Genomic DNA, 26,806 nt, shown 5'->3' with positions numbered 1-26,806 from the left:
ATGAGGTCAAGATAGTTCAGGATGGCCAGGGTTATACAAAGAAGCCCTGTTCCCCCCCACACACACACCCCAAATCAGAACTGCTGTCACTTTGCTCATGGTCCCCCCCCCATTTCTCAGTCTCTGTGCTTCCCAGCCATGCAGAACATTGAGTGCTCATGGTTGAGTTTCAGAGCCAGTTCAACCACACATTTTCTGACCTTCAACCCATGGGGAAGTGTTTATACTGCAGTCTCACCGAAAGCTTGCTCTCTGTGCTTCCCCTGGCTTGCTCAGCCTGCTTTCGTATAGAACCCAGGTCTACCAGCCCAGGGATGGCACCATCCACAATGGGCTGGGCCCTTCCCACTTGATCACTAGTTGAGAAAATGCCTTACAGCTGGATCTCATGGAGGCATTTCCTCAACTGAGGCTCCTGTCTCTGTGATAACTCCAGCTTGTGTCAAGTTGACACAAAACCAGCCAGTACAGTGTCCCTTTCAGATATTGGGAAGAAAACGCAAAGGAATACAATCTCAGTCCTAAAGCTGTCTGGCACCAGTGTGTATTGAGTTGTGATCATAGATCTGCACACTTCTACAGGGGCAGATGCAATAAGCAGTTCTCTAGACATAATTCCCCATTCCAAGATGCTTAAGAGCAAAGCGCCGACAGGAGGCGCTGACTCGGGTCTGTTTTTAAGATATTTACTTCTCTAGTTCTGTGGTCCACCTCTGTTGGGTATCAGGCCTCTGAGGAGCTAAGCTGAAAGACACTGATAATGCCACTTTTCTACTTTCAAGAGAGATCTGGGGTCCGTGTGCTAGGCATGATGGGATAGTTTAGTTGTAGTCAGGGCTCTGAAGTCTTTATGGCTAATGTATCTGTTCCTCTGTCTGAACATCACAGACCCTCGGGGATGCACTCTGACCATGCTCTCAGGATCACAAGCTCTGAAGTTATATTTCTATTGCTCATATATAGAGTAATACACTGGCCTGGCTTAAGTCATCTGGGAAATGCAACCTTGTCGAGTGCCTGGAGAGAAATAACCAGGCAACTGTGGGAAGCACCAAACCCCACTTACTGGGGTTTTTCCACCTGACGCTTTTGACCCATTTTCACCCAAGTCAATGCCCAGTCCTCTGAATGTCTGCATTTCTTTGTAGTATAAGCAAGCAGCCCACCAAAACTGAGCAACCTCTCGCTCCCAAGAAAATCTGTGCTTTGAACGTAATTAATGTTTTAACATAACTGTCTACATGCAGGAACAAGCAGGTGTGTGTGTAGAATGAGAATAAATATTTCAGAAGTTCCACTTAACACAAATTGCTGGGTTTTATCTATTTCAGTGAGGAGCAATCTTATGCATGGATTAGCTTTTGAAAGGAATCTTCAGGTATCTTACAAAGCAAAGATCCTGATGGCGCATATGAGTTAAGAATCACACACAAAGCTAATATCTAGTTTTCTCTTTTCAGGCCCTGGCAGATACTTTAATCTCCTCAGAGTTTTATGATGATGCAAATGATCTTCTTTCTAAAATAAAGAGGGACAAGTCCCAGTCAAATAGCGTAACCTTTGGCATAAGCCCAGCAAAAAGTCCTGTCACGGTGCAGGCGACAGTATCCTGGTCCGACGCATCTTCATTCATGAAGGATTTAACCAAGTATAATGAAAAGGTATTAAAACATAAAGCCTGTGTCTCACAGTATCCCGTAATCTACACCGAACACGTATTACCTTAATTGCATTAAAAAGTACAGTAGTAATTGAACCTTAATTTGCTTGTGTAATTGGAACCGTCTGATCAGTGGTGATCGTGTTTGTTTTTTATTATGCCTTTGTACAGACTCATCATCACAAATGGAATAGAGCTGCTCTGTGAGACTAGAATGCCTATCACTCTGCCCCTCCCCCAGTCTTTGCATGCTTATCTAGAACATACAGGAAAACACATAGAATGGTTAAAGAAAACCAGCCAGACCCCCTTAACTTGACTTACAAGGTTTCTAAAACAAGATACCCCCTCACTAAAATGGATAAGAAGGTTCGTATGCTCATCTGTCTAGCAGACATTTGCCATTCAGTACCTGACCCACGTGCAATTACTACAAACAAGACCCAAGTGGGGCAGAGAACAGAGGGAAATGTATGGGAGAAGTCTTTCATTGTATCTAAGATGTGCTTGTCAAACCTAACACTATATTATTGCCTGTGTTGATGAGCTTGTGTCTCCCTCAACTACTACCCGCTGACCTTTGGCATTCTTTTTTTTTTTTTTTTTTTGCCTCATTTGGATGCTATTGGAAGAAATATGGCTTTATGAGAGTTTCTACAAAGGTTCAGACTGCACATTTTAAGATGAGGAGGCACAATATTGTGCTGGATGAAGGAATGCTGCAGTCACTAATGGAGCTCCCAGAGCAGTTTAACTATGGCATGTATGCCAAGTTCATCAATGATTACGGTACCCACTACATCACCTCTGGAACCATGGGTGGCATTTATGAATATGTTCTGGTGCTTGACAAAGAGAAAATGGAACAAAATGGTAAGTAGATCCAGAGCTACATGCACAGTGGGCAGCACACACAGAAAGACATGTGTCTAGTTTCATTTGTCGTTGCTGGGATACCGGACCTCAATAAAAGAAACTCAGGTGACAGAGGATTTATCTCACAGTTTCAGGTTCTAGTCTACTCTGGAGAATGACAGTGGCTGGAACTTGAGACCATGAGACAAATTGTATGTGTAGTCAAAGGTCAGGAGAAATGAATGCAGTCAATGTTTATATATACCCAGAGAGAACTCCAGATCCTGCCAAGGGAAGAGTTTTTCCCACATTGGGCAGGTGTTCGATTTTCAATTAAAATGATCTCGATGACTCTTCATAGACATGCCCTCAGGCTAGCTTGATCTGGACAAGCTCTTATTTTGACTTCACCAGTAATTCTACACTGTGTCATGTTGACCGTTAAAACGAACCACTACAGCTTGCTTTTACAGTGTCTACTGATTCTGACTCTGAGGCAGTGTGTTATCCTTTTCCAGGGAGGCAAGGTTCATTAGAATGACTTACTAAGTAGTGCACGGGGGGGGGGGGGGGTGTGCCTTGAACTCAGACTGGCTTGGTTCCCTAAACTGTGTTCTTCCCAGACCCTCACAATTACTTCATAAGTAAAGCATTTGGGAAGTTTTGTTATTTAAAATGTGAAAACATGCTTTGTCCATGGAGTTTTTGGTGAAAAGCTTTGTGGTTAGTCAGTGATAACCTAAAGTCATCTCACTTTGTCTTTCTCTCTTCTACCCTCGCTCCCCATCACCCTCATTCTGTGATAGGCTGAACGTTCATGTTTTACTTATGACACCAATTTAGATTGGCCCTTCCAAATGTCCTTAGCAGTTGCCACCAACAGATAAATACTTCACAGATCAAGTGATCAACATTCTGAAAGGTGAAGAATACTGTCTGAAACCCTTCGCATGCCATCAACAGAGTTCATGACTTTCATTTAACCCGTATGACAGTGGCTCTCAGTGTGAGCTCAAAGCCAGCTGTACCCACACCACATCAGAAAGATGGCTTCTCAAGCTCTCACCCAACCCTGAAGGAAACCCTACTCAGTAGTCTGTATTCTCACATGGCTGCCCCCCCCATGTGACTCTGCTACTCCCTACACAGAACCACTGACCTTATCCATGAACGATCACAGGTTGTAAGATCCACCCCTATCGCAAAACCAAGTTTAAATGCCCAGTTTTAAGATGTCCGCTCCTCTTCTTCAACTCTAGTATTGAAATAATTTTTCATCTATTAGTGTTTCTTTCCCCTCTAGATAGCAGCATCAGTGGAATCAAGGAATTTGTGCCTCATGCTCTTTTACTTCTTTAATGCTCACACAGGCCTAAGACAAAGCCGAGGCAGGAAGCAAGACAGGGAGTATTAACTCAGACTCTTGTCTAACCTAGCTCATTTTGAATTTGTTCATCTGTGTTTGTGCTCTTTCTTGGGGTAATAATGCATGGCATGCTTCTGAATGTTTATTATACTGGTGCCCAGGATATAATGGTACCCATTACCCATTATTTTGAAAACTGTGGGTTGCAATGCAGTAACATGTCTCAAAATGAGCGCATGGATTACAAGGACATCTTCGAACAACATCAATAACAAAAGAGAGAACATAAAACAGAATCATAGATGTTAGGAACCAAAGGTAACTCATTGATTTGAGAAACCTTTTCCAGTTAAATAAGGATGAATATATGTGCACTGTCATACTGAAATACAAAATAAGCCACATAAGATTGTTGTAAAAAGAACTTCAGCATCTATGTGAGTCTTTTTTTAAAGTAATTCAAAAAAAGGGGGAGAGGAATGACAAAGAATCAGCATTATTGAGCACGTATTAAATTCCCCGCATAGCTGTGTATCTTCTCACTTAATTTTGTAACAACACATAGAGGATGGTGTTGTACAAATGTTAGCCACAAGAGCACCAAGGCTCACCTGGGAGGTGAATTACTTTGCCCAAGGCTACAGGGATTTGACCTCAGGGCCTTGGTCCATCAGTGTTTCTGTTGTGATTGAGACTCCTATCTGTAGTGTTGGATTACTAATGAGTTGCCTGGGGTATCTGGTGCCCCCTCCTCTTTAAACTAATATAGGACAGAAATGGGCTTCCAAAGTGGTTAATATTCAAAAGGAGCCCACCGACAAATTGTCCCGGGATAATTACCTCAGCTCTGTTTATAGAAAACCATATGTTGATAATAGCACAATTTGCTATTTGTGAAGGGCTGATTTTCTATAAATCCAAAAAGTTAGTGTTGCTTTTCTATAAATATGGAAATGTGCTAATCATCACCTCATCTGCTGGAGACCGCTAATAAATCAGAATGTCATTTACATATTAACCTACAAAGAACAAAACCATCTCTACCTCCTTTCTCTTTGACAAACAGCAGCATAAATGCTCTTTCTCCTATCTGATGTCTGGCTGTTTTCCTCTACCTTCCCTTCCACCCACCCTGCCCCCTGCCCCCACATTCCCTTTCTCTCTAGGTATATCTTTTTTTCTCTCTCTACTTCTTCTTTGTCCCTGCCCTTTTCACCTTCTTGATCTCAACAACTTTAATTTATATTCTAGTAAGTGCAGTTTCCATTAGACATCCTAGGTGGTGCACACTCACGACTGACCTTGGCTTGGGAAGATTTCAGTAAACATACTGCTCTGCAATGGGGACTTCTTTGTCCTTGGGCTTGCCTCAGATCCTTTCTGGGTTTGTCCCAGAGGATGCACAAGGCTGTTTTCCTCTAATATGTCCTTTAGATCAAATGCTTTCTTCCCCAAAGACAGCATGGCACCATGCTTCAAAAAAAAAAAATTGAGAAAAGACTGCATTTGGGGGAGGCAACATAAGACTCCATTGTGATCCTAAACCTTCCTTAAAGGCTTCACATGCCAGCTTTCTACCAACTGCAGGAATCATTGTGGCTGTGGCCTGAATTTATGGTCTGGATATGTTTTTCTTTCCTTCTTTGACACTTACAGCATTTGTCACTGGGCTGGGTTTTGAGAAGGAGTGAGATGGTTTCCATTCTGGTTTATCTGGAATGTGCTCTTGCTGCAGACAGTTCCCGTGAGATAGGGCATACTTCACAGACCCTGCTCTGATGGGTTTCTGCTTCCTCTGCATTCATGCTCTCGTATTCTGTAAGGCCGATCCTTCCGATGCTTCCTTCCTGGACAGACATAAGCTCACTTTTGGAGCCCTTGTGTAGGTGCCTCCTACCCTGGCCTGTCTTTGCCTTTTCCTCACGGACTTTATTTATATATTGACTGTGTCTGTATGGTATGCCAGGTGGTCTTTATTAATGTGAATCCAAAATTCCTTTCCCTCCTAGTGAGATCTCGTGGCTTTCTTCCAAAGTACATGTGGACATCTGACCTCCCAGCTCTGTTGCCACCTCCTGCAATCTCTGACCTGCCTCCTGAAGGAGTTCAATGGGCTTTTTACCCCTTTTATTTATTCTCTTGCCTTCTGGTTATTCTGTTCTATGGAATCCTATGTAGAAGGCTCATTTTAAGCCAGGGTCTTTTTATTGGTTGTCCCTTTGTCTCAACTGCCCCTTGTCTGAGGTTTTCAAAGAAGTGTTTCTACTATTTAGGCCTCAGTGTCAAAGCCAACACTTCTGAGAGGCCTATCTTGACCAGGGAGGTAAGACCCTCTTTGATATGTATCCCTATCTTAAATTTTGGAAATCACTATTTACTCCTTAGTTGCCTTGTGCTAGCCAGCTTCTGTGTTGTTGTGTTAAATGCCATAACCAAAAGTAGTGTGGTGAGAAAGGACTTACTCGACATACAGTTCCACATCACAGTCTCTCACTGAGGGAAGCCAACACAGGAACTGAATCATACCCAACAAAGAACACTGCTTAATGGGCTTGCTCTTCTTGGCTTTCTCAACTACCCCTATGCAGCCCAGGCCCCCTGCTCAGGAATGACACTGCCCACAGTGGGCAATTAGCAACTAAGAAAATGCCCCACAGATATGCTAACTTTATGTAGGCAAGTCCTCATTTGAGGTTCCCTCTTCCCAAGTGACTCTAGTTTGGGTTAACAAACACACTACCACATGGGTATACTTGGTTATGGTCTCCCTCTTTCTGAAATGTGAGAATAGGTAGGTACTCCTGTTTTGTCATTTTTTTTCTGCAGATTTATTTCCCAGCACAGTACATGGACCATAGCAGGGATTTAATGACTGGTGCTGAATTCATCTTCTATGTGTCAACACATCTTCCTACTACCTGTCATGTATGTATGTATGTATGTATGTATGTATGTATGTATGTATATATGATCTGTTTGTCTATCTATCTATCTATCTATCTATCTATCTATCTATCTATCTATCTATCTATCTGATCATCCCCAGTAAAAATTTCCATATGGAAGTCATCTACTTGAGATATGAATGTGCCCTACCCAGAATGTCTAATAGAAGGGTCACTGAATAGAACATAAGTTCAATTCATAAAGCTCAAAAACAAGACACTGACAAAATTGCAAATTATGATAAGGACCAAATGTAAAATAACAACAAGAAAGTGTAGAAACCGAGAGTGATGGGATTGAAGGAACACTCACTTAGCGCTGGGTGTTCAGAGATAGTCTCTTTAAGGAGATAAAATTCAAACCATGCTAAGAGGTAAAGGATAATGAGGAGACATTAGAGTATGAGAGGGTATCCTGGGCTAAGTGGGTGGCTTTGAGAAAGATCTTGCAAATAGAAGGTGTATAAGCAGCTTCAGAGAGAAAGAAGGCATGTGTGCTGAAGCTTTTAAGCAAAGGGAAGAATAACAGGAAAGGACTTAGGTTTTATAGGTGGGGCCAGGAGAGATAGCCAAGCCAAGGAGTATATACTGCTCTTGCAGAAGACCCGAGTCCATTTCTCAACATCCATGTTGGGCAGCTCAAACCTTCCCATAAGTCCTGCTTCAGGGAGATCTGACATGTCCGGCTTCTCTGGGCACCTGTATTTATGCACACATCCTCACATACAGTCATGCATACATATAATTTAAAACCAATAAACAAGCATTTAAGAGTCTAGAAAGTCCCTCAAAGACCCCATGACCATAGAAAGAAGGATGGAGCATATCTGTATTGACATGGGTGTCCAACTGGGTGCAATATGTCTGACCCATATGACTACAGAGTGTTTTGCTGATGTGTAGATCACAGATAGAAAGCAGTGAAGGTGGACTCAGGGAGAACACTTAGATGTTCTTCCTAAGTCCAGGCAGAACATGACAGATCTGGGTCATGTGATGATGAATCTTGATTGGATTAAGCCGTGCTTAGGGTATTAGTCTTTCATGGTGTTTCCAGCTTGTCCTATCACCCTGTGCAATCGTCTGAACTCAGAGATTCCATCAACTCCCCAACTTCCAAGAACAGACAAGTAGAAAGTGATCAACATTTATTATGTTGTCATCTCAGGCAACTTCGAGTTTTCTCGCTCATCAGTGATCCTGGGAAAGGGGTTTCCTTAGTTCTAGTTGGTGAAAAGTACACAAGGTATACTGAGTTAAAACCCACACTTACCTTTCCATGACAGTTGCCTATATTAGGACTCCCGGTCTGTAAATACCTTTGGCCTCCTCTCTATTTCCCCACCCATCCCTGGTTACCTCTCCTGTATTCACAATCTCTCTCCACCACCCCTGGGTATCTACTTCTACTACTGATTAGCCTGCTTCTGCTCTGTCAGTCTCCCCAGGTACACTTAGATGAGGAATGTTCTATGGTGGATGGATATCCCATAAATGATATTGGGAATGAACAATGTGGCTGAAGTCTGATTTAGTCCTTCTTTTTAGCTAATGAAGATAGGACTTATGACATTTGTTTTAGCTTTGGAGACCGTGGTCCATCAGATACAGCTTGAAGCATACTGTTTTTCATCAATTAAGGAGCTGATAGAGGTCTATAAGAAAAATTATGTATATAGTAGGAAGTTAAACTAACACACCAATGGCCTCCCAAACTGACAGTTCTGTGGGTTTGGGGTATATTAAGAAGGCTTTGCAAGGATCTTAAAGAGAATGATTACTAGTGATGCTTTGCTGAGAAGGAAGGCAAAAGCCTCCCATGGCCCATCAAAGCCAGCACATGTGGTAACATGAAATTCTCACTTTTGGGCACCATCACCTTTTGCCTAGAGTCTGCTGCTTAGAAACAGCAGTGCCACTTCTCTGAGCTCAGTTTGCCAAGATATTATATTAATGCCATCGTAATTTTAAAAAGTTATTATGCAGTTTTGTGTGGGTGGTAGAGACACTCAGAAGACTGATGCAAAAGTTTTGCCAGGTTTGGATCCACATGGATCTATCCCAAGAGTCTATCTCAAGAATAAGGAAGAGAGAGAGGGTAGACAATGTGAAAATTAACCAATACAACAAACAGTTACTAAAACACTATGATAAGTAAAGCATCGTCCAAACAGTAGTTACTGTTGTGGATTGTGATTTCAAGTGGGCTCAGTCAGGTACTGAAGACATCTGAATTAAGAAACAGAACTGCTGTGGTAGCAAGGAGTCTAAACATGAAGTCAAACACACAGATGGGAAATCTCCATTCCAGGTGACTCTGACAAAATTACTACGAGATTTCCCTGGACTTTCTTAGTATCAAAGCCTAAATAGGGATGATAGTAAAGAAGGGTTTCATGTACATGATAACATGGTAAACATTCAGTAGATGTGCCCCCCTTTACAGCAAGATACTGATATGATTATTTAATTGAGCCATTAAGATCATGAGACCAGTTACTCATTAATTATGCCATTCTGGGTAGATTACTTAATCATTTGAAATCCAATTACACCTATAATCTGGATATATTATTCTTTCCCTCATGGTTAAGATGATGAACTTATTTGCAGAGAACACTTAGTGTAGTGCTCAGACTCCAGAAAGCACTCAGAAAGCTTTGAAGTCAGATCTGGAAGGCAGCTATACCAACAGCTAGACCACCAACTCCTCCAATAAAGTCAGCTCTGAGTCAGACTGCCAGGCTGTGTGTGTCTTCACCATTTATCAGCCCCATGTCTCACAAATTCATTAATGTTTCTGTACCCGGTTCCCTTTACTTCCAAATAAGACAATGACAGGTGCACTTTATAGATTTTCTAAAAATAATTTATTTTATTTTATATGCATTCTTGTTTTCCTTGCATGTATGTCTGTGTGAGGGTTCCAGGTCCCCTAGAACTAGAGTTGCAAATGGTTGCGAACCACCATGTGGGTGCTGGGAATTGAATGTGGGTTCCTGAGAAGAGCAGCTAGTGCTATGAACTGCTGAGCCATCTTTCCAGCACTACAGATTTGTTTTAAAAACGAAACAAAATTATCTATGTGGAGCACCTTACACAGAACCTGCAATAGGGTAATTCAGATGTTTATCTTGTGTTATGAATTGTTGTTTGTCTTGGTCCATTTTCTGGTTCTGTGACTGAATATCTGACAAGGTTACTTTCATTGGAGATCGATTTAGAACTCCTGGGTCTAAAGGTCGGGAGTTTAAATACCTGGAATAAGTAAGTCTTCACACTGCACTGTCACTTGCTATGCAGAAGGGACAGGACCTGGTTTTAGTGAGAATGAACCCACCCACTGTCACTTATGACCCCCCTCTGCCCATTCCAACACGATAACACTAAGAATAGAATTTCACCATGAGTTCATCTTCAGGGAATGAACTACAGTCAGAGCATGGCAGTGGCCTTGTTACTATGTGCGTTCAACTTCCCAGCCTTCCCAGCCTCCCAGCTTCTGAATGCAATCTTAACTGTTCTCTCATCTGTAAAGTGGGGATAACGAGAAGACCTATATCACAGGGTTCCGCAGCAGGCCAGCACTGAAACATTGCTCAAACAGAAGGGAAATCATTAACATCATGTCCTGCCCATAGTGGCTGATGTTTCTGCTGTAGACCCGAAGCCTCAGCCATCATGCCTCCTCCCCCACCTGCCCAGTTTTTCAATCAAGGTCATTCATTTCTGTCTCCAGAGCTTCATCAAGTTTGGGAGGGTCTGTTTTCCCCATTTGTCAAGGTCACTTTGGATTCTCATCACTATCTTTCAAAGTGTTAACAACTCTGTCTGAATCAGTGTGTGTTCTCCATCATCCCTGCCCCTGATGGATGCCAGATAACAGTGACCCTGGAAAGGCCCTTCCAGCAAGAGTGTAGTTCATCTGACCCTTCATTGATCATCCTCTTTCATCAGGGTTCTTGGGCCAGCTGACCACCACTAACATACAACTTAGAACAAGCCACAAGGGTAGAATTAATTATTGCTTCTCTTGCTCTTCCTCCCACCCTCCTGTCTTCCTTATTCATTCATTCCTTTAGCTCTCTATTAAATAAACATTTGTTAAACACACTTAACATGGGAGGCACTGTCCAGATACCAACATGATTAATAAGTGTTCCCGCTCATCAGGGGGCTCATGGAAGGCAGTGGGTTTCTCTTTGTTATAATCACCTGATTATAGTCATGGATCATTTACTTTGTGGGCAGCCAAATGAGTTGCCACCCAAAGTGACTAATGATTTAAATTTTCATTCACTGTACCTAGAATCAACCAAAGTATTTGATTTTAATAAAATATATTTACATGTGGTAACACCTAATATTTGTAAAGCAAATATACAATCACATCTGGTATTCAAATTAATCTCTGTAATAGTTTCATGAGGAATTGTGTTATTATTTCCTCTAATTTTTTTTTTTTTTTTTGTTAGAGAGAAAGCTGAGGCCCAAAGAGCTTAAGTAAACACTGTAACTTGACTCAGTGCAGATCCAAGGTCTTCTGAGTTAGAGTTTGTATATTTTCCAAATATGTATCCTTTTTCCCATAGAGTCTTCCATTCATCCTGATAGACAGTCACCATTATGGTAAGGCCAGCCAGCAGTTACTGGGCATCAGCTGAGAGGTTGACATTGGGCTAATAACTTAAAATTCATTGTTTCACTTAATGGGAAGTCATTTGTGAAAAGTAAAGTAAAATATACAGTTTACAAAGCACCAATATTCAGGTATGCCAAATAATTTCCCCAGTGTTTTACATTTATCACAAAGGATGCACATTTATGTATCATTGGAATCAGGTGTCAGTCTTGAAAACTGATTTTAACCAGTAATTCTATAGTGTCTCAAGGATGTTGGATCCTCGGGTTTTTCAAACTTCAGAATATAACCTACTATATTCAAAAATTTGTCAAATAAATTTAGTAGACCATGATCATGATCAGCGTTAAATTATAACCAACATATTAAGTTTGATAGGATGCAGAGAATATATGTGTCACTCAAAATATAACGAAATACTGAAACTTTATTTACTTGAATGTGTGGAGGCTGGATCCCAATGTAAAATGTATTTCTTACTTTTGGGGACAGTCAAAAGACTATTAAAAAGTATGCCTTAATATGTTGTGCTCTATTGATTATGAATATATACCAAACCATACTAATAAGGGAAAATCACCAATAGCCATAAGAGAGGCTCCAGGAAGTATATTAGTTGGGAGTTCTCCAAAGAAACCGAATCAGTAGTATATATTTATCCAGAACTTTGTACAAAATATATATTATTAGTGGGATTTACTATGAGGAATAAACCAAAATTAAGCCATCTCCAAATATCTTGTTAGCAATCTGGAGGCCCAGGACAGCCACAATGACTGAAAATCTGCACTGAGTAACCATGATTTCTGGTACCCAGAGATGACGGGTACAGATCCCTGCTCTAGAGCAATGTGCAGCTATCTTGAGGTCCCTATAACATGATTGTGGAGTAGAAACATACACAAGCAAAGCACAAAGGAGCGGCCAACCCATTTTATTTTAACTTTTTCCAGTTTTCAGTCTCTGAAGACATTCAAACCTTCATGGAGTCCCATGTGAGTGTCCGAGGCAACAAATATGGTAGGGTTAATGTTAGCAGGCCAGTGTTCAGTCTCACTTCAATGTTACATTCAGTTGAGGAGGCCTTGTCCCTGTGTCTGGGTTATGTTAGGAAGAGTTATGACAAGAGTGATCAGGAATAAAGTCATCATTGGCTTCAAAAGCCAGAGAAGATAGCCAGCTGCAAGAGACATAAGAAGATGGACACTCACCTGGAGGGTCCCTGGTGCTGGGCAAGATGGTCAGCATCCACATAACGGAGCATTGGCCTTGTCCATACTCCATTTGATCTCCATCTAGGTTGTAATGCTATGTACATTCATCCCTGAACAGTCTCACATTCTCTGTGGGAGTCTACAGTCCCTTTCATTCCTTCCTTGCCTATCTGATGCATCCTCAACCTTATGTTTTGCCTAGCATATATAGGACTTCTAAGAAATCATTCTGTCTCTCAATTTCTGGGCTGGATGCCTGTCATTAAGAGTTTCTACGGCCTTTAGACATAGATATATATGTATCACTCTACAGCATGTACCCCTTTCCTGATGGATTCCATTCCTGGTAAATCTGCAGAATCCTGCTCAAGAATGGAGGTTAAAGGCTACTGGTGGGTGGGTCAGAATCCTATACTTGACACACATTCTTTGGAGCTTTCCTTGTACTCTGTAGTGTTTTCCTAAAGGGTGGTCTCAGCTCCTTTGGACTGTGAGGAGGGTGAGGGTGAGAATATTGAAGAGTTCTATATTCATGGCTAAGCAGTCTGGAATGGCCCGGCAGGTCTTTTGCCTCGCCGGCTAACCAACCAGTCACCCTGAACAGACAGTAGCTGGATTCTAACAAGCTCCAGGCTTTATCCCCAGTTACCATGACAACCAGACTTCACAGTGATGGATGGTATTGATTGACTGACAGATTCCTGGTGTCTTGGCTCCATCCCCATTCCCCTTAGGTCATTTGCATACACATGGAATTGAGAGTCACTCAGTGCCATCCTTCTGACTTTGTCCTGATTTTTGAATTTCCACTTCTAATATCATTGAAAGTAGCTTCATACTTAAAGGGAAAAATGATAAGGTATCATAATTCTTCACACCCTTAGCTTTGCAGGCAATGTAACACGAAGACATAGGCTTGGAGTACCTTGGTTTATCCTCCCTGGGTATTTACTTATCTGTAATCTGGGTGTTACTTGTACAGTCTTCACTCACCTGTGTCCTAGCAGATTATACCACTCAACTGTTGATGCAGAGAACCCATTATCCATCACAAATTCACCTGCCTCCTCCAGCCTAAGATCTTCCATCTTGAGACTCGGGAACCCAGAGCCTCAGTGTAACCTGCAGCATTTCCCAAACCAGCACTAAGAGGTAGTGTTTGGCCTTTAGTAACATTTCTGTGAGCTGTTAACATCTCACCATAGCCTCATGAAGGGACTGTACTCTAGTCACCTTCTAGGGAGACAAACTGAAGCACGGTGAGGTCAAGCACTTGTCCAGACAGAAGTTGAACAAATATGGGATTCCAGGTAATGGAGTCTCTACTTCAGAGCCTGGCCTCCCACATGTTGCTCCTTCTCATGGCCAGTATTAAATTGCAAAATCAAAGACTCTAGAGATCAGCTCTCATCAGGTAGGCAGACGGCTGGGATGCAGCCCTAATATTGCCACTATGAGTATAGAGCATGGCCGTCACTCTCTGAGTTTCCTGTGTAATAAGGACATCACTGGAGGGCAGCCTTTTTAGGTTTTAGATTTGGGGACCACCATTGATCCTAATGACATGCGATGAGTGCTTCTCTGCCCAGCACCACTGGCATGATGACACAGGCACATGTGGATGTGCTCAGCACATCTTAGGTTTCAGAAACCTGATTCTTGGGTTGCTAGTCATGAAATCCAGAGTGAGTCAGGCACCGATAGTAGCCAAGGCACGCCAGCTAATTCATCTTTTCAGAGACTCGTTAAGTGAATCTCTTATTGTTATCTTCAAGGCAGGAGAACTGGGGCACCAAGAGGTCAAGTGAATTAGAGGTACCCTGCCAGCTAATGGCTTCAGACTTTACCTTCTCAGCACCAGACTCACGCTCCTCCAGTAAGCTCAATACTAAGGTCGAATCCTCCATTCCCTGAAGACAGTTGGAATGAGATAATATAAGGTAAATGAAAACACTTCACAAAACACCAAGATTTACCCATGACGTTACAAAGCACTAGTTTGTATCTCCTTTTAAAGGAGTACACACAACTCCCCCCAGACACACACAACTCCTCAAGAATACATATGGCCCCTCAAATGCTTTAGTGGTATTGTCTAGAAATGGCAGAGCTAGCTGGTACCTGACCACTCCTGAGGGTGTTGAACACACCACACTCCATGCTGGACCTTGCCTAGCCAAACACTAACTTCCGGTCTAATAGAAAACAAATGGACCAAGAAATAAAACAAATGTCAAGAGTGTGCTAAATACAGTTCTGGAGAGAAACACAGAGGTTCCGTGGAGATCCCCAGGTAGTAGGGAAAAGCTAGAGAAGAGCAGGAAGAGGCTCAGTGAAAAGGAAGAGGGATATCTGCCACCAGGAGTCAAAGAGGCAAAGGCACACCCTCTTACTCACCAGCGGTTGGCAACAAACATGAATTTAAACAGACGAATGGAAGCAAGACTAGGGCAGGTGAGTTATCCAATGTGTCTCAGCCAATCCAGTCACAAGCTGAGCAGTGGTCTTCCCCACTGTGACACTAAGACTCTCTTTTCCCTTTGGAGAGAGCATTTGGGCAGGAAACCAGTGTAGCAGAGAAACACAGCAGATAGATCACAGTCGCCCACGTGGTGTTTGTCAGGCAGAGATAAATAATGGATCACACCTGTTTTCCACTTGATACCTTTAATCTGAAGAACGACAGAGCCTCTGTTCTCGAACCTCAGAAGTCAAGCCGCCAACTTTTACTGCAGAACCCTGTGGAATGAGGACAGCTCTCACACCTGCGCCGCTGCGGTGCCCAACAGGAAAGCAGATGGTAGGCTTGGTGGCCAGAGACATACTTTTTGAGATCCTGGACTGCCCAGCAGACCTTCCTTAAAGCCGCCTTTCTTTTCACCAGCCTAGAGTGAGATGCAGCCCTGGGGGAAATTCCCTCTTTTCCACTCTGGAGTCTGTCAGCCGTTCTGAGCATGATATTGACCACTATCAAACTCAACCTGACTTACGCTTCTCCATCACAGTCCATAGGGAAGGAGCTCAGGGCGAGAATCTGGAGGCAGGAACTGAAGTGGAGCCTGTGGCGGGATAGCACTCTCTTACCATTGCCTACTGGGTTGAATTCTTACATAACCCAGGAACACCTTCCCTGTGGTGGTGCCACTCAAAGTGGGCTGAGCCCTCCCACTACAATCGTTTATCATGGAAACACCTGTGGATATGCCTGTAGGCCATCTGATGGTAGCAACAGCTCAACTGAGGTTCCCTTTCCTAGGCCAGGCATGGCGGCCATGCCTTTGATCCCAGCACTCTGAAGCAGAGTCTGGTGTATATCTGTGAGTCTGGGGATAGCTTGGTTTACACCGGGACTTTCAGGACACTGTCTCAAAAATTACTTGCTTATTCAATTTATTTTAAAAAGAAAAAAAGAGGAAAAATGAGGTTTCCTCTCTTCCTAGATGACCCTAGCTTGTGTCAAGTGGACAAAAAAAAAAAAAAAAAAAACAGCTTTGGGTTTGATTGACAGATCTACCCTCAAAGACAGATTTAGGAAGACTCCCTGAATTCCTTGATATCGTCTCTATGTACATACATGAAATAGCACATAAATACACTCACACTCAAACACACACATATGCACGACAAATCCTTTATTGTTACAAGAACATCCACCCCTTAGCATGTTTTATATACCGCAGTGTGATTAATGACAGGAACAGTGCTGTATAGAGATATCATAACTGGAATTTTATGTTTATTGGTTAGCAACTCCCCCTTCCCTATCCTCCCAGACACTGAAACCTTTAAGAGCCCTTTTAACTGAGCAGGTTGTACTGCTTTAGATACCTCATGAAGGGGAAGCATCCTTCTGAGCCTGGCCTCTTTCAGGCAACCTACTGTCCTAGGGGCCATCTGGTGTCTTCAGCTGCAGGATTTCCTTCCTCCCTAAGGAACATTAACAGCTAAGCAGTGTTTCCAGGGTAAATCCATTACTCAGGGTTGTCATCGGATTCTAGATCCCGCTAACCTGGGAGAGGACCATGGGCTAACCTCACCTGTTTTCTGATTATTGTTTTCTTCTGGCTTCATTGCCCTGGTAAACTGGGAGTAACCCAGAACCTTAGGTCCTGTCTGCTCAGCTCTCCACATTTCCCTTGGTGCTTGTGAGGTTGGTATTTTGTCCCTAGGATAACCTGTCACAACTTTTCCAAGGGAGTCTCATTGTTTTGTCAGACTGAGAGTTCATTCATTTACCTGAAGGGTTTCTGAGTCCTGATGATTAACCAGAAAGTCCCTCCTCGCCCTGCCCCACCCCAGCCTTTCCAGGTCTGATTCTAAGTAGACACAATGAGGTTGATCACTGTTTCCACATCTAAGGCCTTAGCAGAGGCACCGGCTGAGATGGTGTGTGGCTCAGTGCACTGAATAAACTACCAGACACCTTCTGTAGAACCATCCTGTTCCAGGTTCACCACCTGAGAATCATCTGCGGTCCTTGCATTTAAAAAAAAAATCCAATTTCACATAAATATACACTCAGAATGAAAGGAAATGGGGCCCAGGAGTCTACCTTTTTAATCCACAGTTGAGTGTGCTGAGGTGACGTGAGCTCAAAAGCTTAGAATTCAAACGCTTCAAGCTCATTGTAGTTTGATCTGCCCCACACCCAGGCCTCCTGTGGAACATGAACCGGTGGGATGGATGTAGAACATTGGCAGAGGCGTCTATAGATCAGGCTGTCAGCCTAAGCCACACTGGCTCTCAACAGCAGCGCCACAGCCTACTCTCTTCTCTCCTCTATACCACTCTACCTCTTTACACCCATCCCTCTGGATCTGAGTCCCTTCTTCCAATACTAGTCTCAGGTCCTGCATTTGGATACAGGTTTGAGCTCCTCTCTGGCACTGAGCTCATTGTTTCGGATGCCTCAGTGGGCTCCGTGTGGCGACCTCTGTTTGTAGCATCTCCAATAGCTTCTGTTGAGACCCTTCTCATCAGCTCTGCTGCATCCCAACAAGCAACTCTCTGATGTAGATGTGCTTCAGCTGGTACATGCATTACACACACTAGCCTTATAAGGTTAATCAGATTCACAGCTGACGCACAGACTTTTAACACAAGATAGCTACATTACCAGTACTCGGAGTGCCAGCACGGTACATAGCAGGTGCCTACTAAATTTTTCTCTCAGAGGACAGGATGCCTTAGTCTGATACAACAACTGGGGATGGTGACGAAGCCACAGCCTTCTGAGGCAGACACTCACTCATTCATGTGAATCCTAGCTTCTCTGACTTCAGCTGGATGGCCTTAGGCGAGACAATTAACCTTCATGGACAGTATGGCATCTTGACTGTAAATTAGAAGTGTGTGCTGGGTGTCTGGAGGCTCTTTAGCTCTCAGGTTCTATGATTCTGAGTCACGGTCTTGGCTGGCATCTTATTTTGGGGTCCTCAGAAAGCAAAGCTACTGCAGACAAATCTCACGGCTCAAACCAAGCTAGAATTCTTTCCTGCAAACAAGCACTTCCTGGCACTCGGTCTACAGACCATTTGGGAGCACAGTTGCTCTCTGTGGCCCAGATCCATCGGGCTGTACTCTGGGATGGTAGCACTCCACTGTTCACTGGAGAAGTCGCTCTGCCTTCTGCCTGTGAATTCTGTGGCCCAGATCCATCGGGCTGTACTCTGGGGTGGTAGCACTCCACTGTTCACTGGAGAACTCGCTCTGCCTTCTGCCTGTGAATTCTTTTCATCCACTGTTGTTTATCACCCTTGAAACTTTTTCCCCTTAAATTAAAACAATTAAATATTAAATCTTCCTCAATTAGTTATGCACTAAAAATAAAATAATGCTTCTGTAAAAATAGCAGAAGTCCTTTACATGGTGCAGAGTGGGTTACTCAGAGCATCTTTTCCTCCAGGCACTCACTGCCAGCCCCAGAGGTGTGCAGAAGCTGCTACTTCTAGTGTCTCAGAGGGCTTCCACTGATACGTGCCTGGGGGGGGGGAACAACCCCCTTCTTTTCCACAAATGAGAAACTGAGGCCAGTGCAATCATGGCCTTTTGCAGAGTTCCCAGGTGTCAATGGCTGGGATTGGAAATTGTCAGGTTCCTTCCATTCCCTTCCCACAGGAGCACAACATTCATTCCTTGAATGTCTTTCATTTATCAGCCATTTCTTCTGGGGGAAAAAAAAAAAAAAAACATGACTGAACTGATTAAAGAGAACAGTGACAAAGATGACCAGTAACGTACAACTAAAGAGAGCGGGGAGTGTTCTGTTCCACAATCACGTCCTGGAGTAAATGCTATCTGAACAGGAGCTTGGATAAACTTCAGAAAGAGTGAAGGGAGGGAAGATGGCATTTACTCTGAAGGATATTCTGTGCAAAATGGGATGAAGGCCAGGGCTGAACGGAGACGGATGAACTAGAACAATTCTTCATGGAGGCTCAGAGGAGAATGGCAAAGGAAAATCAAGGAGAATCTAGAGCTGCTTGTGCCCATCTGCACCCCTCTCCCACCCCATTTCTACAGGTGTTGGGATGGCCATCCACAGGAGAAAACGTTACAATTTCAAGGGAGCCCTCTGGCAAAGTCTAAGTAAGCTTTTCCTAGCCTGAGCTGATCGCACCATGGCAGCTGTCCTTTCTAACCCCAGCACTTTGATTCTGTCTTTCTGCTACAGATATTACTGTGGAAGATGTCAAAAAATGCATTGGAGGTGCCATTGGCCTGGAGTTTGAGAATAAATTAATTGTCGAAGGAGGTTTATCAGGAGAGTCTTGTGATGCGTCTGGAGATGGCGACTCTGGCAAGTGCTTATTACTGGGTCTTCCCAAGAGTGAAGCCAGACTTGTTCTGAGACAAACTATTCATACAATATTCCTCTTCCTCCAGCTGATTCCATTTCAAGTCCCCCAAGCCATGACTTGTGTATAATGTCCATTTTGGGTCCGCCTGCCCACACTGAAGTCATCTTCAAAACATTCAGCAGTCTAAGGAGGCTTCCTAGATTCCAAGGGCTAGACAAGTATCCCAGCAAGACATGGCGTGCAATGGGAAGTGTGGATAGCATCTCTTCTTATCTCATCAGGATATGGTGCAGAGAGAGTAGGCAAGTCCCTCAGGAGAAGACATTATGACTCCCAAGTTAAGCTCAAGGAATAATGACCAGTGAGAATTTACATGAGTAGTCAGCATTTCTTGAACATGTCAGTCTGGGTGTTCATTTATTCATTCATTCATTCACTTACTCACTCACCTGTCAAATACAAATCAAGTTTTTTTTTTCAGGTGAGGGACAGAGAAAGGATTATGGAAGCAGCTTATAATATAGTAAGCAAAGTGAATATTGAATTGGCTTAAGTTATACACATGGATTTGGTTTTTTATGTCTCCAGTATTTAGCCAAATCACCCATTTCTGATGACCTCTCAGCCTCTCTCCTTGACCTGGCAAATGCTTACTTTGTCAGCAACTAATTATTCTTCCTGACTAGTCCATCAAACTGCTTTCTTCTCATTATCTGAACTGAGAACCATGGTAACATCTGTCAGAGAATCTGCAATGTTTGGCAGGGATAGAGCAAGAGCAAGAGAGAAAAGGAGAGAGGGAGTAAAGGAGAGAGTAAAGAGGTAGAGGGAGAGAGCACAAGAGCAAGTATGTACCACGTATATCCCTGACCCATGAATGAATGAGTAGATGAACCACCATTGACCTTCCCAACCATTTACTATACATGTTGGGTTGGGCTGGCCTCTCTATGTCTGCTCTACACACAGGAGGTGAAGTTTCTGACCATTCCATCCTGCTGGTTATCAGCTACAGTAGAAGAAGGGTAGCTCTAAGGAGAACGGATAAACACTACTAAACATCTCCTCAGTAGAACTTACCATCTGGCCCTTTGGTTTGGGGGTGGGGGGAAGCTAATACTGTCATTCTTTTGATAGACAAACTTAAGAAGGCCTTGGCAGTGGAGGACATCATTTCTCGGGTGCAAGGTGGAAGTTCTGACTCGGGCGGTGTCTTGACACACAGCAGCAGTACCATTGCATACCGGTCCTGGGGGAGATCATTAAAGTATAACCCAGTTGTTATCGATTTTGAGGTAAGTCTTTTCGCAGTTGAAGAAACCCTATGTCCATAAGAAATGAAAGTGAAGCCGAGCAGATCATTTCATATTTCTTATTATGAGACCATCAAAGAACAAGATTAAATGTAACGGCACACTGAACTGGTGCCCTTGCCCAAACCTGCCTACAGAGAAGATATGACTTTAATCCAGACTCACAGGACAGCTGGGGTCAGAAACTTTTGTCTGGTCAGGGTCTGGTTGACCACAGCTAGCCCAGACCCTTTGCAGGATTAGGCACGAGACAACAACTTACACTTTTGCATGAACTAATTGAAAGATCGATCTGGTAAATTAGGAGGTTATAATTTCTTTAAAAGCTGAAGTTTATGAACAGCAATATAATTCGCACGTTAAATAACGCTGTGACAGAATGATTTGATATAGTTTTAAACAGAAGAAAAGAGAAAAATATCAAGTTGTAACACCTCTCCCCCAGAATAAATGTGGGGGAAAATCACTTTTTCTATGTGCATCGATGTGACAAATGTACTCAGTGTCTAATCATGTTTAATTCTTATAGTGATCATGGTCACCAGAATGTAAAAGAACACTGGAGGCTCACAATTGCTCCCTCAAAGGAAGAACACACGGTGGATTCTATTGTGATACAAGAGTGGTTTGTGCTCCTTTAATCCATAGGAGTTGAATCCACACATCCACCATGAAAACTAGATTAAAGTTAGCTTTGTATCTTTTGTCATTACCCTTTCTTACATCTAGTGTTACATCTCTTGATCCCCTTAAAGACATTTGTATTTTACCCACCTTCTCAGCTATTCACATACACATATATCTATATTAATGCCTAAAATCTGCATGGGAGGGAGCACATGCTTTCTGGAACAAATGACCTCTCTTACTATCACCATTTCCATATTCATCCATCTCCCTGCAAACTTATTTTTTAATGGCCGAATAATAGTCCATTGTGCAGAGTACCATGTTTTCATTAAAGGAGCAAACAATAAATACTGAACCAATTAGGAATCAAGCCCAGAGACAACAAATGAGTTGCTTAGGTCTAGATAGTCTTCAGGTAACAGTGTCTAGATTTCAGCTTCCTGGACCATGTGTTCAGTTCTTATTTGTCTCTGCCCTAGCACCTTCCTTAAAACACTGACTCATAGCCACAGGGTAGGGTATTTTTGTGGCCCAGGAGAAATAAGGCAATGGCCCAGGTCAGTGGAATCTAGAGGAATAAACCAGGGATCTCACTGAGTAATCCACATGGCACACACCTCCCCACCGCCCCGCCAGGTAAGAATCCTCTGACTTGACATGTCAATGAAGTCAGGAAAAAACAAAACAAGCAAACAAGCAAGCAAACAAACAAACCTCTGGCTTTGTTCCTAACCTCACAAACTGGATTATTTTATCTGTCAAACTATGTTTGTTAATATACAAGATGGTTCTTTAAAAACAGCTGTTTTTGAAACTTTTAAGAAAAATAATATTGCTGTCCTATTAATACCATATCTGTGCCCATTTTTACATGTCTGTGAGCATAGAGATATTGTATATTTAAACTGATAAATATTCCTAAAACATCTAAAATAAAACTGGATTTTAACACTGTGCTTTCTGTGAGGAAAAACAAAGGTCAGATGGATTAACCTTGATTTTATTTCTTCTCCAATAAGTAAGGGACCACTTTCACGCGCCTGTAATTCACATAGGGTTTGAAAATCACTATCATTCAAGCTATTAGTGATTTGGGCAAAAACTGTAAAATTGGTATCAGGAACACACACACACACACACATACACACATACACACACACACACACACACAATTTCATAGTCAAGATAAGAACTTTGTGTTTGCTTTGAGCAAAAGTACCAAGGGGAAGGCAGGGTTGGAAATGCAAAGACTAATACTCTTGTTGGAACAAAAAGATTGGGGTTTGGGAAGGAGAGAAGAGGAAGAGTTTGGAACGTGGTTTATTCACCCTGTCTTTGTGCAATCTGGGTCAATTTCTTCACTTTCAGCTCACCGTGTGTAACATAACAAAGAATGACAGGCTGTAAAGTTAGAGAGGAGATACTCAGGAGGTCTTAGATGAGGAAACAGATCCACAGTAAGGGACCAGCATAGAAGCCTGAAGAAAGCAAAAGACAGCAATGTACCATTAACTCTCTAATATCCGCCATTGCTTCACAACCTGCACCACACTCTGAGAGGTGTAGCCCTCTGAGGAATGAATACACTAAATCATGAAGCTTTTCTTATGCTTTAAAAGGAGAATGGAGAGAGAGAGAGAGAGAGAGAGAGAGAGAGAGAGAGAGAGAGAGAGAGAGAGAGAGAGAGAAAGGGGGGAGAAGGAGGGAGGGAGGGAGAGGGAGGGAGGGAGGGATGGAAGGAGGGAGAGGGAGGGAGGGAGGGAGGGATGGAAGGAGGGAGAGGGAGGGAGGGAGAGCGAGAGGGAGAGAGAGAGGGGGAGGGAGGGAGAGAGAGAGGGGGGGAGAGGGAGGGAGGGATAGAGGGAGGGAGGGATGGAGGGGAAGGGTCTGGGAGGGAGGGAGGGAGGGAGGGAGGGAGAGAGAGAGAGAGAGAGAGAGAGAGAGAGAGAGAGAACACAGATGAGCATGCCAGTTAGAAATTATTTAAGATCCAAAGTAGAAATGATGTCAGCAGTAAGTATTTATTTCTAGCAGGTACTTAGAGTGAGTGAATCCATGGGCCATATTGTTTTATTTTTTTATTTTATACCTGTGTTAAGTATGTATGAGCTATACATGCATAGACAAACTGCTTCATTCCTTGCCTGACTCTGCTGACTTATCTATAAATTGGCATAAAATCATTGCCAATGAATTTTAAGCTCTAAGGTTCTAAGATTTCAGTTTCTCTATCCTTCCTTCTTCTACAAACAGCCAGCCCTCCCCAGGAGCACTTCCTGAGGGTCATGAGGGCAGGGGAGGGACTTGAGTTGCACCTGCTTTAAAGTTAAGAGGAAGGTGCCCTGTGAGGCTGGCCTTACCTGAAAATAAGGGTCTTCTTTAAACAGGACCCTGGCAGTCCAGTTCCATACTCATCTCCTAACAATGGGCCCAACTTCCTGACCTTCCAGTAAGTGATGTCTTTTGGCCCAGGTTCCACCAATCCTTGCTTCCCATGTCTGAAGGCCTGTAAATTGGCCTCTGACCAGTAACCAAGGTCTGTTTGCTATGAGTCTTTCTATCCACATTTCCAGGAACCTGTCAAAGTTCTGTGAAGTGCCTGCCCTTGAATTCTGCCTGACCCATGGTGGCTCAATCAGACATATGCAAATTGCTTCTCCTTTGAGCCCTCAGGTTCTTCCCCTGGAAAATGAGAGCACCGATGAAAACTTTCATTGTATGATTTTCTGGTTCCAAAGATAATCAGAAGTAATGAGACAGGAAGAACAGTCTGTCCCTCTCTCCCTCCTCCTCTCTCCCTCTCCCCTTTCCTCTATCCCTCCTTCCCTCCATCCCTGCCCCCTCCTCGTGTGTGTGTGTGAGTGTGTGTGTGTGTGTGTGTGTGTATGAGTGTGTACACTCATCCCAGAAAAATGTGTTTGGAGGTCAAAGGTCAATGCCAACTGTTTTTGTCCTATTTTTTTGAGGTAGGGTCTGTCACAGAACTTGGATCTTTGTGACAACTGGCCAACAAGTTCCCAGAATAATCTTGTCACTGCTGGGGTTACAGGAACTGGCTGCTGTGCCTGGCTTTTTGCTTGGGTGTTAGGGATTCAAACCTGGATCTTCATGCTTACTCAGCAAACCCTTTACCCACACAGCCATCTTCCCAGTGTTCTTCTCTGTTTTTGTTAATAGTGTTTCTAATGAGAATGGTGTGTTGTATATTATTCTGTCTCTTACACTCTTACCTGACACTCACTTTGGGTCCTGAGGATTCTAGAGTCGGTATCAGGCGCCGGTTTGGTGGATCAGGAGTCTCTCAGCCACACTGCTAGGCAGCAATCCGTATTCACTTCACTTCTTTATCTATGTGATGAGGCTTTGCCACATTTCATCTTCCGGGGTCCTCACAGCAAAACCAGAAAGCAGAAGGTGGGTGTTGGTATCCATTTTCAGATGAAGAAGGGAGGTACATAGGTCCCATGACAAAGATCCCACAGCCAGAAAGAATCAGGAGAACAATGTCCTCTTCTCTTCCTACCGCTTCTCAGCCCAAGGTTGTTTTGCCCCTAGGGCGTTTATTAGCAATGGCTTGGACAGGTTTGGTTTTCGGCACAAGGACGTTTCTGGCAGAATACAGTGCTGCCACACAGCCTGTCATACACACTGCCCCATGCTCCTGTCAGCACGCCATTCATTTCAGTGAACAGGGCTGGGAAACCCTGAGTACACCATGTGGAAATGACTCCCCTCCGCCCACATACCAACATACCAAAGGCAATGGAACTCCCTTAGTCAGTGCCTCTGTTAAAGGGTGGCAGATAAAACCAGAAAACACGCCTGAATGCATAGAACTCGACCCATTACATGCGTCTGGCTTCCTCAAGTTCTGGAGGAAACAAGCAAGTTAGCTAGGGTAGCTTCTAGGTGCTCTTCTTTCTCTGAAGTTAGGACAGCATCAATTTCAGAGGTATTGGAAACCATGTTCAGAATGGTACTTGCACTGAACACTTGTGTGGTTCTGAGCTAGTCACATGGATACTTTGATCCCCCATGAGTATCACATGGATACTCATCTAGGAGTGGGATGCTTAGAGCCCATTCATAGAATGGCTCTGAGGATCCTGAAGGACAAGGGAAACCTGGGCATCTACACTCTACAGCAAGCCTTCCAGAAGCTTCGTGGCTAGTTGTGGGGCTATGAGAAAGTGGGCAGAGTCAACATGGGGAACCTGTGCTTCTCTTGTACCTACAGATGCAGCCCATCTATCAGCTGCTGCGGCACACAAGCCTGGGGCCTCTGGAGGCTAAACGTCAGAACCTGCGCAGGGCTTTGGACCAGTATCTGATGGAATTTAATGCTTGCCGTTGCGGGCCCTGCTTCAACAATGGGGAAGCCATACTCGAGGGCACCAGCTGCCGGTGCCAGTGTAGCATGGGCCGGCAGGGCCCTGCCTGTGAGCGCATGGTGATGGAGGTGACAGAGGGTAAGACTCAGGCAGTCCACTCTGCCCTAGCCTGACATGGATTCAAGGGGCCAGTACACAGAGGTACCTTTGGGGTTCCTAACCTCTTCCTGGTACTCTCATTGGCTGTTCTAGAAATCCACAGCCAAGAGTGTTATAGTCATGTTGCATGCTTAATTGTTCCTCCATTTTTCTTCCTGATATGAAGACCCTTCATTTTCCAGATCTACTTGTAGACTGAAATGCACTCCAGAAGCATGGCAAAGATTGTTTCTGGAGCCTCTAGATTAGGGATGTGCCCCCCTTGGCTTCTAGTAGTTGCCAACAGACCTTGGAGTTGCTTGGTTTGTAGACATATCACTCCAATCTCTGCCTCCACAGTCACACGCCTCCCCTCCCCTCCTTCTCTCTGTTTTCCTCTCTTTGAACAAATACAAGTCATTGGGTTAGGCCCCAGGTGAATGCACATGGCTTTATCTTACTGTGGCCTCACAGGAGAGACCAAACTTTTAGATAAGGTTTGGTTCATAGAAAGTGGGAATTGGGAGTTGAAGATGTTTTGTTGGAGGTATGCAGTGGATACCATTATAACTACTACTCAAAACAAAGTTGGGGCAAAGAAGATCTGAGAGTGTATAGTTTGGGCATGAACTTACTAATCAGCACTTTGGAAGAAATTTATTATGAAGAATAAAGACTTTCTTTCTTTAGGATGAACTGGGGGACCCTGGATATGAATCCCAGGTATTTCATGAACCCACCTGGGAAATTCTGTTTAAACACTTCTTTGGGGGGGGGGTTCAACTAGTTCCATTTAAGTTTCTCTCATACACATTCTCTTCCTCCCTTCCTCTATCCCTCCCTTCCTCCTTCCTTCCCTGCCTCTTGGGGCTTTATGCATCCTGGACAAAGTGCTCTATGACACTTTGCTCA

General features: G+C 43.5%; 1 protein-coding gene across 1 annotated transcript in view; it reads left to right on the top strand.

The window, feature by feature from the left end:
* The window catches only part of C8A (complement C8 alpha chain), a gene marked incomplete at both ends in the record, with an annotated part of 53,552 nt that overhangs the window by 22,318 nt on the left and 4,428 nt on the right, over nucleotides 1-26,806 (top strand). Inside the window, 5 exons of the mRNA XM_080922137.1 lie at nucleotides 1,461-1,661; nucleotides 2,293-2,533; nucleotides 19,356-19,481; nucleotides 20,620-20,777; nucleotides 25,663-25,894. Of these exons, the coding sequence (XP_080778263.1) occupies nucleotides 1,461-1,661; nucleotides 2,293-2,533; nucleotides 19,356-19,481; nucleotides 20,620-20,777; nucleotides 25,663-25,894 (958 nt within the window). The remainder of the gene's footprint in view (nucleotides 1-1,460; nucleotides 1,662-2,292; nucleotides 2,534-19,355; nucleotides 19,482-20,619; nucleotides 20,778-25,662; nucleotides 25,895-26,806) is intronic.

Source organism: Micromys minutus (genome assembly GCF_963924665.1).
Source record: "Micromys minutus genome assembly, chromosome: 9".
NCBI classification, from domain to species: domain Eukaryota; kingdom Metazoa; phylum Chordata; class Mammalia; order Rodentia; family Muridae; genus Micromys; species Micromys minutus.
The sequence above is the reverse complement of the archived record's forward strand: the minus strand, read 5'-3'. Positions and strand labels throughout refer to the sequence as shown.